The sequence below is a fragment of the Salvelinus fontinalis genome, chromosome 41 (assembly GCF_029448725.1).
Source record: "Salvelinus fontinalis isolate EN_2023a chromosome 41, ASM2944872v1, whole genome shotgun sequence".
Classification (NCBI taxonomy): domain Eukaryota; kingdom Metazoa; phylum Chordata; class Actinopteri; order Salmoniformes; family Salmonidae; genus Salvelinus; species Salvelinus fontinalis.
The window spans coordinates 18,440,967-18,452,327 of NC_074705.1; the positions used below are offsets into that span (position 1 = coordinate 18,440,967).

Sequence of the window (11,361 nt, forward strand, 5' to 3'; positions counted from 1 at the left end):
GCCTGTCTGTCACAATGTGCGTCCAAAATGTCAACTTCTGGGCTCTGGTCAAAAGTAGTGCACTACATAGGCAATAAGGTGCCATTTGGGACACAGGCTCACGGGCGCTCATATCTCCCGTTCATTGTGGGGCTTGGCTCAACCTCCACTATGCAGCACAGCAGGACCGTAAGGCCCCTTTTAGGTACATATTTTATTTTTTTCATTCTTCTCCCTTTTCTTTTTCCTTCTCCATGTCTTTGTTTTCCATCTGAACTGAAGTGGGTTAACTGACTGACACAGTTTGATGGGTAGAGTGAGAGAAGGATAGGGGGCGTATTAATCTAAAGCTTTGGCACAGAGATAAAATGGTAGGCCTATATTCTTGCACTTTGGAGCATGGAAAAATGTTCCATTCAGATCTTAACAGAGACCAAGGGGATACCGGTTCATAAACCCATTCAGCTTCGTGGTATATCTTTCATAGGAGGGGTTTTGTTTTGTTTTCAGCTCATATCCTCAGTTGAATCACACAATGAGATTGTGATATTAACACCTTTTGGTTGTCCTAATTGTACACAGTTTGTGTCGATGTTCCATCCTCATGACATATGTTATGTTCTGTTAATTACTGATGTCCCCTTTAAGAATGGAGCACCCTTGGGCATGCGCAGTGTTGTTCGATGTTATTCTGGCTCTAACTGATTCCAGTAAAATGTGAAGCTCCAGTTCCATTTATTGTATTCAGAGTCTTTCTTATTATATAAATAAGTAATAAGAGCTAAGACACTACAATGGCGACGAGGATGATTACCTGCAGTGTGCATCACGAATGCAGATGGAGCTCGTAGGAAGAGAGGAAGATTTTGACCCTGTAGCACAACAGCTAGCAAGCAGTGACGACGAGGGGAGAGCTAACGAGAACGAGGCGGCAGATCAAAGACCCGTGGAGCCTGAGGTAAAGAGAATGGCTAGCATCGGGAAAATAGATGTGTTTGAGGACACGCAAGAAAACTGGGCAACTTACATTGAACGACTGGAACAGTACTTCATTGCAAACGACATTGCTGATAACAAGAGAGTACCAGCGTTGTTGAGTTTAATTGGCCCAAAAACGTACAGTTTGCTAAGAGATCTGACTGCCCCTCTGAAGCCCTCAAATAAAACATTCACAGAGATTGTGGAGATATTGCAAAATCACCTATCACCTAAACCACTCCTCATCGCGGAACGTTTTCGTTTCCACAAGAGAGATCAGAATGAGGGTGAGGGTGTTAGTACATATGTAGCAGAGTTGAAGAAACTGTCTGAACATTGCCAGTTTGGAGAGAACCTAAATGACACATTAAGGGATAGATTTGTTTGTGGATTGAAACATGAACACATTCAAAAACGTTTGCTCACAGAATCAGATCTCACGTTTGCAAAGGCTGTTGAAATTGCTGTGACTATGGAAATTGCGACGAAAGATGCATTTGAGTTGCAAAGTAAAAGAAATACTGACCTATCACAAACTTCCCTGCACAAGTTTTCGCGCAGCCGACAGCGCCCCCGTGTGGCCGATAAATGCAACAGGTGTGACAGAGATGGTCACAGAGCAGAGGACTGCCGTTTCAAAGACGAAATTTGTCACAAATGCAGTAGAAGGGGGCACATTCAAAGAGCATGCAGAGCAAAATTCTGTCACAACAGGAAAACTGAGAAAATGAAAGGGTCTGTGAATGCACTAGCAGAGAACAGTGGCAGTGATTCAGATGAACGAGTAATTGGTACAATGGAGTTAAACACAGTGACTTCTCCCAGCAGTAGCATAATATGGGTGACACCAGATATCGAAGGCAAACCCCTCAAAATGGAGCTGGACACAGGATCTGCAGTGTCTATAATTTCCACTACTGTCTACAATGAGCACTTCAAGGCTATCAAGCTGAAAAACACAAATGTGTTGCTGAAGACCTACTCAGGAGAGAGATTGAGCCCAATGGGGGTGTTGCAGGTCAGAGTGAGGTATGGGGAGCAAACACAGCAGTTACAGCTGTATGTGGTGCCTGGAACTGGCCCCCCATTATTTGGCAGGGAATGGCTTTCAAAAATAAAGCTGAACTGGTGTGATTTGAAAATGCTCCACACGTTCCAGTCCAAAGAGAAGGACACAGACCAAACACTGGAACACTTGCAGAAGAAATACAACACAGTGTTCAGCGATGAGATGGGAACAGTAAAAGGCTTCACAGCTAAACTTGTACTGAGAGATGACGCAACCCCAAAATTCTGCAAAGCCAGATCTGTTCCATACTCCCTGAGACCAAAGGTGGAAGCGGAAATCGATCGCTTGCAGGATACAGGGATCCTGACGAAAGTGGACAGAAGCGAATGGGCCACACCCATAGTTCCTATTGTAAAGAAAGACGGGTCTGTTAGAATGTGTGGGGACTTCAAGGTAACTGTGAATTCAATGTTGCATGTGGACCAATACCCCTTGCCACGTCTGGAGGACATCTTTGCTGCACTAGCTGGTGGGAAACACTTCAGTAAAATCGATCTGAAACAGGCTTACCTGCAGCTACCGGTTGAAGAGAGCTCCAAACAGTACCTGACAATAAACACACACAAAGGTCTATACAGGTATAACCGCCTGGTTTTTGGCATTGCATCGGCCCCAGCCATTTGGCAACGAACTATTGACCAGATTTTGCAAGGAATCCCAGGAACCCAGTGTATCCTGGATGACATGATCATAACAGGACGCACCGACAAAGAACACCTGGCTAACCTGGAAGAGGTCCTGAAAAGACTGAAAGAATATGGTCTACAGGCAAACTTACAGAAATGTGAGTTCTTCAAAGACAAGATTGTCTTCTGTGGACATGAAATTGACCGCAATGGATTGCACAAAACACAGGACAAAATCGAGGCAGTGGTACAGGCACCACGACCACAAAATATCACAGAAGTGAGATCTTTTGCGGGACTGATCAATTACTACAGAAGATTCCTCCCAAACCTTTCAGCAGTACTCCAGCCTCTAAATCAGCTCCTGGAAAAGAATAGGACATGGCGGTGGACAGAACAGTGTGAAAATGCATTTCTGGAGGCAAAACGGCTCATCACATCTGAACAGGTCCTGATGCATTACGACCCTGAACTGCCAGTGAAGTTGGCTTGTGATGCGTCCCCTTATGGCTTAGGGGCCGTCCTTTCACACACACTGAAAGATGGGTCAGAGAGGCCAATTGCATTTGCATCACGAACATTGAATGATGCAGAGAAAAACTACTCACAAATCGACAAAGAAGCACTGGCGCTAGTGTGGGGCGTCAAGAAATTCCATGCATACCTATATGGCAAGCGTTTCACACTGGTTACGGATCACCAGCCGTTGCTTTCCATTTTCAGTCCAAAGAAAGGCATTCCGGCAATGACAGCAGCCAGGTTACAGCGATACGCCTTGTTCCTCGCCAGTCATATGTATGACATTGAGTTTAAGCCGTCGTCCCTCCACACAAATGCAGATGGATTATCCAGACTGCCGTGTAGAAGAGAAAGACAAAGGAGTGTGGATGCAGTGGACATTTTCCATACCGCTCAGCTCGAGGCACTACCGGTCACAAGCACAGTGATCAAACAGGAGACAAGGAAAGATGTGACCTTGTCAAAAGTGTACACCTACACCATGTCAGGATGGCCAGCGACTGGCAGAAAGGAGCTGACTCCGTATTTCCAGCGGAGAAACGAAATTACAACGTACCAAGGATGTTTGATGTGGGGAATGAGAGTCATGATACCCCAGAAATGCCAACATCAGGTTTTGCAGCAACTACATGAAGGTCATGTTGGAATTGTCAAAATGAAGCTGCTCGCAAGGAGCCACTTCTGGTGGCCAGGTCTGGATCAACAGATAGAAAATATGGCAAAGAACTGTAGCGGATGTTTGGAAACCCTTCACATGCCTGCTCCTGTTCCAGTCCACCCTTGGGAATGGCCCACAGAGCCATGGCAGAGAATTCATGTGGACTACGCTGGTCCCTTTGAAAAGCACATGTTTCTGGTTATAGTTGATGCCCATTCCAAATGGCCAGAGGTGTTTTGCACTGACTCCTCCACCTCAGCTCAGACGATAGAGTGTCTCAGAACAACGTTTGCACGCTTCGGATTGCCGCTGCAGCTAGTAAGTGACAACGCGCAAGCTTTTGTAAGTGACGAGTTTACAAGATTCATGTCAGTAAATGGAATCAAACACTCAACCTCAGCTCCGTACCACCCTGCCACCAATGGGCTGGCAGAACGCTTTGTGCAAACCCTAAAGCAAGGACTCCGGGCAGCAAAACGAGATGAAGGGACTTTGCAAACAAAGCTGGCCAAGTTCCTGCTCTCCTACCGAAACACCCCACATGCCACGACAAATGAAAGCCCAGCCGCACTGATGTTCGGGAGGCCTCTCCGCACACGGCTGGACCTCATGAAGCCTAACAGGCGTAATGAAGTGCTGAACAAACAAGCCAAGATGCTCTCCGGTGGCCGGGAGCGCCATCTCCAAACAGGACAGGAAGTGATGGTGCGAGACTACAGAAGAGGAGGGAAATGGACAAGAGGGACCGTACATACACAAACGGGACCCAGAACTTACCAGGTTCAAGTGAGCCCAGACATAATGTGGCGGCGTCACATTAACCAAATGCATTCCACGGAAAACAGCACAACAATCGAGAAAGAACAGGCACAGAGAGTTCCTGAGAATGACACACAGGGAACTGTAGAGGACGGTGGAGCAGTAAAGAGACCCCAGGCTGAAAGAAGGGAACGTGTTGATGAAGGTGATGCTATAGCAGAAGCTATAAGGGAGCAAGCACACACTGAGGATGTTCAGGAGCCTCCAGACAATCCTAGGCGCTACCCAGAACGAAGGCACCGGCCACCAGACAGACTGGACTTATAAACAAACAAACAAAAACTAACTGTTCAAGTTCAAATTAAAAGATGCAAAATAACTACAACAAGTTCTGGGAAGTGTTTCAGTTGGGGGTTGGTAAAAGTAACTCTGATTGTATAAAAGAAGGAATGTTATGTTCTGTTAATTACTGATGTCCCCTTTAAGAATGGAGCACCCTTGGGCATGCGCAGTGTTGTTCGATGTTATTCTGGCTCTAACTGATTCCAGTAAAATGTGAAGCTCCAGTTCCATTTATTGTATTCAGAGTCTTTCTTATTATATAAATAAGTAATAAGAGCTAAGACACTACAACATAAAAAAATGCGGATGTCAAATTTCAGAATCCCAGAACGAGCAGGACATCATGTTTAGCACCACAAAGGCCGCAGGCTTTTATAAATCTACCCAGAAAATATGGGGAAATCATTTTCTACTTCTACTGTATCTTTGAATAAGTAGGAGAGCACGCCAAAGGTTGTCATTCTTCATATTTTCTGGAACTCCCCCGAAGAGACAAGCCAGCCTGCCAATATCAACTCTCTGTAAGATCATAATAAACAACACTGCCTTGACAAACCAACTTTGATAATGTCGGTTTCCACCGTGAGGGTAATCTTTTATCTCGTTTTAAACACAATATCCTGCCTAAAATTCTTAAAGTATTAGTTAATATTTCTTTTGGACAGGAGAGAAAGGGAATAATAGGAATAGTGTTTCACAGGAAGTGGGTGGGAACGTGAATCGTAGACACGGGTACATGAGGGCTGTAGGTATGCCACTATCCACTATATCACAGCCTTTAGGTAGTCAATACACTTTACACACCGGTGAAGTGGTTTAGAAGGACATGTTGTTGGTCCCTGTAAGCACTGTCCTCTTAATGAGGAGTGGGAGAGGAAGGGAAAGGAGGAGAGAGGAGAGGAAGAAAGAGGAGGGGTGAAAATAGGAGACGGAAGAGGAGGAGAAGAGGAAAGGATGGGGTGAAGAGGGGAGAAGATCTCTCTCGCTCAGTCAGGCTGTCGCTGACAAACACAAATAGACATTTTCTGCAAACACTGGACCTTTACCACACTCCTCAAGAGAGAGTGGGAGACAGCGAGAGAGAGGAAGAGGAAGAGAGAGATAGAAGGGGGAGTTGGAGAGAGAGATTTGAATACACAAAGAGCCAGAAAGGGAGATATGAAGAGAGAGTGGAAGGGGAGAGAGAGATAGTGCCAAAGTTAAGATAAGCTTAATGAACACGTCAGTGAGCGTGGCTGTGAGAGAGACAAAAAAAGAGAGGTAGCTTGAACGAGTGATCCATTAACTCCACTGTAAATGAGATGGTGGGTAGCACAGTAAGGTAGTATGCCATGGACTTCTTCTTGACAAGCAGCAGCTTTCGTACATCTTTACTCATTTGATTACCATGACTACCATGCTATAGTGCGTTTTGGTCACTAGGGGCAGTCTCGTATCATAGCTAGAGTGACTCCGAGGCTATCAGTAACCAAGGGTCTGAAAGCATTGGCAACTGGTAAAGGAAAGAACATGTTATTTTACTGTAGAAAACAGAAGCCAGTTCGCAGGACTCCTCTGTCAGAATAAAAGCCTGTCTGTCTGCCTGCCAATGACCTGCTATGCGCCTACAGTTTTTAATACTTTCTGAAGGCACTGTATTCTGTTGGTAGTAATTCTGGTGGGATGTCCCTTTTAATAATAATACAGTGATACTCCTACACTGGAACTAATTGAACATAAACGTTTTGAATACAATGTTATATGACAAGCAGCAGTGGTCACTATACTGTATTGTTGACGGTCATCTTGGGTGTTCCTGTTAGTCAGCATTTCTCCTTTGCCAAGATAATCCATCCACCTGACAGGTGTGGCATATCAAGAAGCTGATTAAACAGCATGATCATTACACAGTTGCACCTTGTGCTGAGGACAATAAAAGGCCAAATGTGCAGTTTTTTCACACAACACAATGCCACAGATGCCTCACATTTTGAGGGAGCGTGCAATTGGCATGCTGACTGCAGGAATTCCCACCAGAGCTGTTGCCAGAAAACTGAATGTTAGTTTTTCTACCATAATCCAACTCTGGTTTTAGAGAATTTGGCAGTACGTCCAACCGGCCTCACACCTGCAGACCACGTGTAACCACGCCAGCCCAGGACCTCCACATCCGGCTTCTTCACCTACGGGATGGTTTGAGACCAGCCACCCCGACAGCTGATGAAACTGTGGGTTGGCACCACCGAAGAATTCAGGCACAAACTGTCAGAAACCATCTCAGAGAAGCTCATCTAGGTTCTCGTCGTCCTCACCAGGGTCTTGACCTTACTGCAGTTCGGCGTCGTAACCGACTTCAGTGGGCAAATGCTCACCTTCGATGGACACTGGCACGCTGGAGAAGTGCTCTTCACGGATGAATCCAGGATTAAACTGTACTAGGCAGATGGCAGAGAGCATGTATGGTGTTGTGTGCACGAGCGGTTTGCTGATGTCAACGTTGTGAACAGAGTGCCCCATGGTGGCGTTATGGTATGGTCAGGCATAAGCTAGGGACAACGAACACAGTTGCATTTTATCGATGGCAATTTGAATGCACAGAGATACCGTGACAAAATCCTGAGGCCCATTGTTGTGTCATTCATCTGCCATCACCTCATGTTTCAGCATGAGGTAATGCAAGGCCCCATGTCGAAAGGATCTGTACATAATTCCTGGAAGCTGAAAAGGTCCCAGTTATTCCATGACCTGCATACTCACCAGACATGTCACCCATTGAGCATGTTTGGGATGCTCTGGATCGACGTGTACGACAGCATGTTCCAGTTCCCCGCCAATATCCAGCAACTTCGCATTGCCCTTGAAGAGAAATCGGACAACATTCCACAGGCCACAATCAACAGCCTGATCAACTTTATTCGAAGGAGATGTGTCGCACTGCATGAGACAAAGGTCGGTCAGACCAGATACTGACCGGGTTTTTGATCCTCATCCCTACATTTTTTAAGGTTTCTGTGACCAACCGATGCATATCTATATTCCCAGTCACGTGAAATCCATCGATTAGGGACTAATACATGTATTTCAATTGACTGATTGACTTATAAGAGCTGTAATTGTAAAATCTTTGAAATGGTTGCTTGTTGAGTTTATATTTTTGTTCAGTGTATATGTATAGGCTGCAGCGTCTTGATGATCACATTAGTGGCCTCTCCCATCCCTCTGTCAAGAAGGCTAACATGTGAGCTAGCATAGCACATTGCTACAGAGTCTGACTGCGCCTTGACGTACTGGGTCACCTTTGGACATTACTTTAATTTCTATCATCATGCACTTTTACAGACACAGCCTACGTCTGGTAACAGTTCAGAATATAATAATATATGCCATTTAGTGGATGCTTTTATCCAAAGAAATTGACAGTGGCGCCTGCGTACATTTTCACGTGAGGGAATTTAACGCACAATCCTGACATTGAAGAGTCATGCTCTACCAACTGAGCCACGCAGTTCAGGGTCCCCAAAGTGAACAGCGGGTCTCCTACGGGTTCTATGCATTTATAGTCCCAATCATAGCAACTACAGTATGAATAATGATCTATAAGAAGTATAGGATTTGTTAAATTAAGTGTAAGAGTTGTGATCTGGCACTCGGAAGAGGGGTATCTTCGTTCCGCAAGAGTGGGTCCTACTCCCGGTCTGACAGGTGGCTGGAGAAACTGCCTGAGAGTACAGTTGAAGTCAGAAGTTTACATACACTTGGAGTCATTAAAACTCGTTTTTCAACCACTCCACAAATTTCTTGTTAACAAACTATAGTTTTGGCAAGTCGGTTAGGACATCTACTTTGTGCATGACACAAGTAATCTTTCCAACAATTGTTTACAGACAGATTATTTCACTTATAATTCACTGTATCACAATTCCAGTGGGTCAGAAGTTTACATACGCTAAGTTGACTGTGCCTTTAAACAGCTTGGAAAATTCCAGAAAATTGTGTCATGGCTTTAGAAGCTTCTGATAGGGTAATTGACATCATTTGAGTCAATTGGAGGTGTACCTGTGGATGTATTTCAAGGTCTACCTTCAAACTCAGTGCCTCGTTGCTTAACATCATGGGAAAATCAAAAGAAATCACCCAAGACCTCAGAAAAAAAATGGTAGTCTGGTTCATCCTTGGGAGAAATGTCCAAACACCTGAAGGTACCATGATCATCTGTACAAACAATAGTACACAAGTATAAACACCATGGGACCACGCAGCCTTCATACCACTCAGGAAGGGTAGCATTCTGTCTTCTAGAGAAGAATGTACTTTGGTGCGAAAAGTGCAAATCCATCCCAGAACAACAGCAAAAGACCTTGTGACAATGATGGAGGAAACAGGTACAAAAGTATCTACGTATATCCACAGTAAAACGAGTCCTATTTCGAAATAACCTGAAAGGCCGCTCAGCAAGGAAGAAGCCACTGCTCCAAAACTGCCATAAAAAAGCCAGACCACGGTTTGCAACTGCACAAGGGGACAAAGATTGTGCTTTTTGGAGAAATGTCCTCTGGTCTGATGAAACAAAAATAGAACTGTTTGGCCATACTGACCATCGTTATGTTAGGAGGAAAAAGGAAGAAGCTTGCAAGCCGAAGAACACCATCCCAACCGTGAAGCACGGGGGTGGCAGCATCATGTTGTGGGGGTACTTTGCTGCAGGAAGGACTGGTGCACTTCACAAAATAGATGGCATCATGAGGCAGGAAAATTATGTGGATATATTGAAGCAACATCTCAAGACATAAGTTTTGGCTTAATTACAACAAAGTCAAGGTGGCCATCACAAATCCCTGACCTCAATCCCATAGAACATTTGTGGGCAGAACTGAAAAAGTGTGTGCGAGCAAGGACGCCTACAAACCTGACTCAGTTACACCAGCTCTGTCAGGAGGAATGGGTCAAAATTCACCCAACTTATTGTGGGATGCTTGTGGAAGGCTACCCAAAACGTTTGACCCAAGTTTAAATTATTTAAGGCAATGCTACCAAATACTAATTCAGTGTATGTAAACTTCTGACCCACTGGGAATGTGATGAAAGAAATAAAAGCTGAAATAAATGATTCTCTCTAATATTATTCTGACATTTCACATTCTTAAAATGAAGTGGTGATCCTAACTGACATAAGAGTGAATTTGTACTGGGATTAAGTGTCAGGAATTGTGAAAAGCTGAGTTTAAATGTATTTGGCTAAGGTGTATGCAAACTTCCGACTTCAACTGTAAGTATAAAACATTTAGTTACATATATTGTTTGTTTTTGTATGTTTTTTGGGATAAAGACAGAGGTGAAAGAGAGATAGAGAGATTGCTGAAAGAGCAGTGGGCTGGATTTAAACCCATGCTGGCAGACCGCTAGGCCACCTCAGGCCACCTAAGCGTCAAAAAAGAGCTACTCCCTCTGCCTCGGGGCAGGCCGTGACAGATAATGCATTTATGCATTACCGAGAGGGGATAGCCATCCATCATGTTGGTGTGTGATCGTTTGCAGGCAATGCGATCCTCCTCTGGGTGTCTGTCTGTGGGGTTGGTGGGGATGGGGAGGCCTTGGGTAGTGCAGATGGATAGAAGACAGACAGGCAGGCGTATGTGTGTCAGTGTGTGTAGGCAGACACGCCAGGTCAGAGCATCTGGAGACAAGGGGCTCTCACTCTGTCAAACAGGGCCGGTTATTTATTTGGTTTGGGGTATGGGAATTCAGGAAACATCTACTTTTTTATGAATAACGATGTGTCCGGCCGGCATGTTCCCCTGCCAATATGTTTCATGTTATGGTACCACACAAACATACATTGAACCACGCAAGTACATGTACACATACACACAATCACGCAGTACATACATGATGTCACACGCACAGGCATGCACACACACTCTTATCTGCCCATACTCTTTCTTACAAACATTGAATGCAGCAGATTTCATATTCGTAGGGCAATTTTTTTTATGGTACATCTTTTATGGAGTTTTCGACAACGTCGCCCAGACTCAGCCCAGCAGGGAGCCAGTGTCTTGAGTAGAGTGAAGCTGAGTTTCTTTCCTAGTCTGGCGTACAGTGGGGAATGATCTGTTGTTTCCACTACTATGTGAAAATCACCTTGAATAGCTCAAAGAGCCATTGATGTTTTACACAAATATGCACGTATTTAACTCAGCCGTTACAATTTGTGTATTCAAAGAGTAGGAACATCTGGAAAAAATATCACTCCGTAGCTGAATTTTTTGTGTGCTAATGTTGAATGCCAGATGGGCCATTTCTGGGCACACATTTCTTCTTTAAACGTGATACTGAATGTTACGCTTGACTCACCACTGACCTCTGTTCTTATGTTCTTTTGTTCATAGTAAATCACGTTGTGTCCCTTTTTGCCTGCCGTACAACTGCATTCATTTTAACAGCCATTGTTG

The 11,361-nt window shown here is 44.6% G+C and overlaps 1 protein-coding gene across 1 annotated transcript; it reads left to right on the top strand.

The window, feature by feature from the left end:
• The first annotated feature begins 596 nt into the window (after nt 1-596).
• LOC129840381 (uncharacterized protein K02A2.6-like) lies at nt 597-5,160 on the top strand. The gene has a single exon (XM_055908212.1). It carries the CDS (start codon nt 812-814, stop codon nt 4,913-4,915), a length of 4,104 nt encoding a protein of 1,367 aa, XP_055764187.1. The 5' UTR covers nt 597-811; the 3' UTR covers nt 4,916-5,160.
• The last annotated feature ends 6,201 nt before the right edge of the window (nt 5,161-11,361 follow it).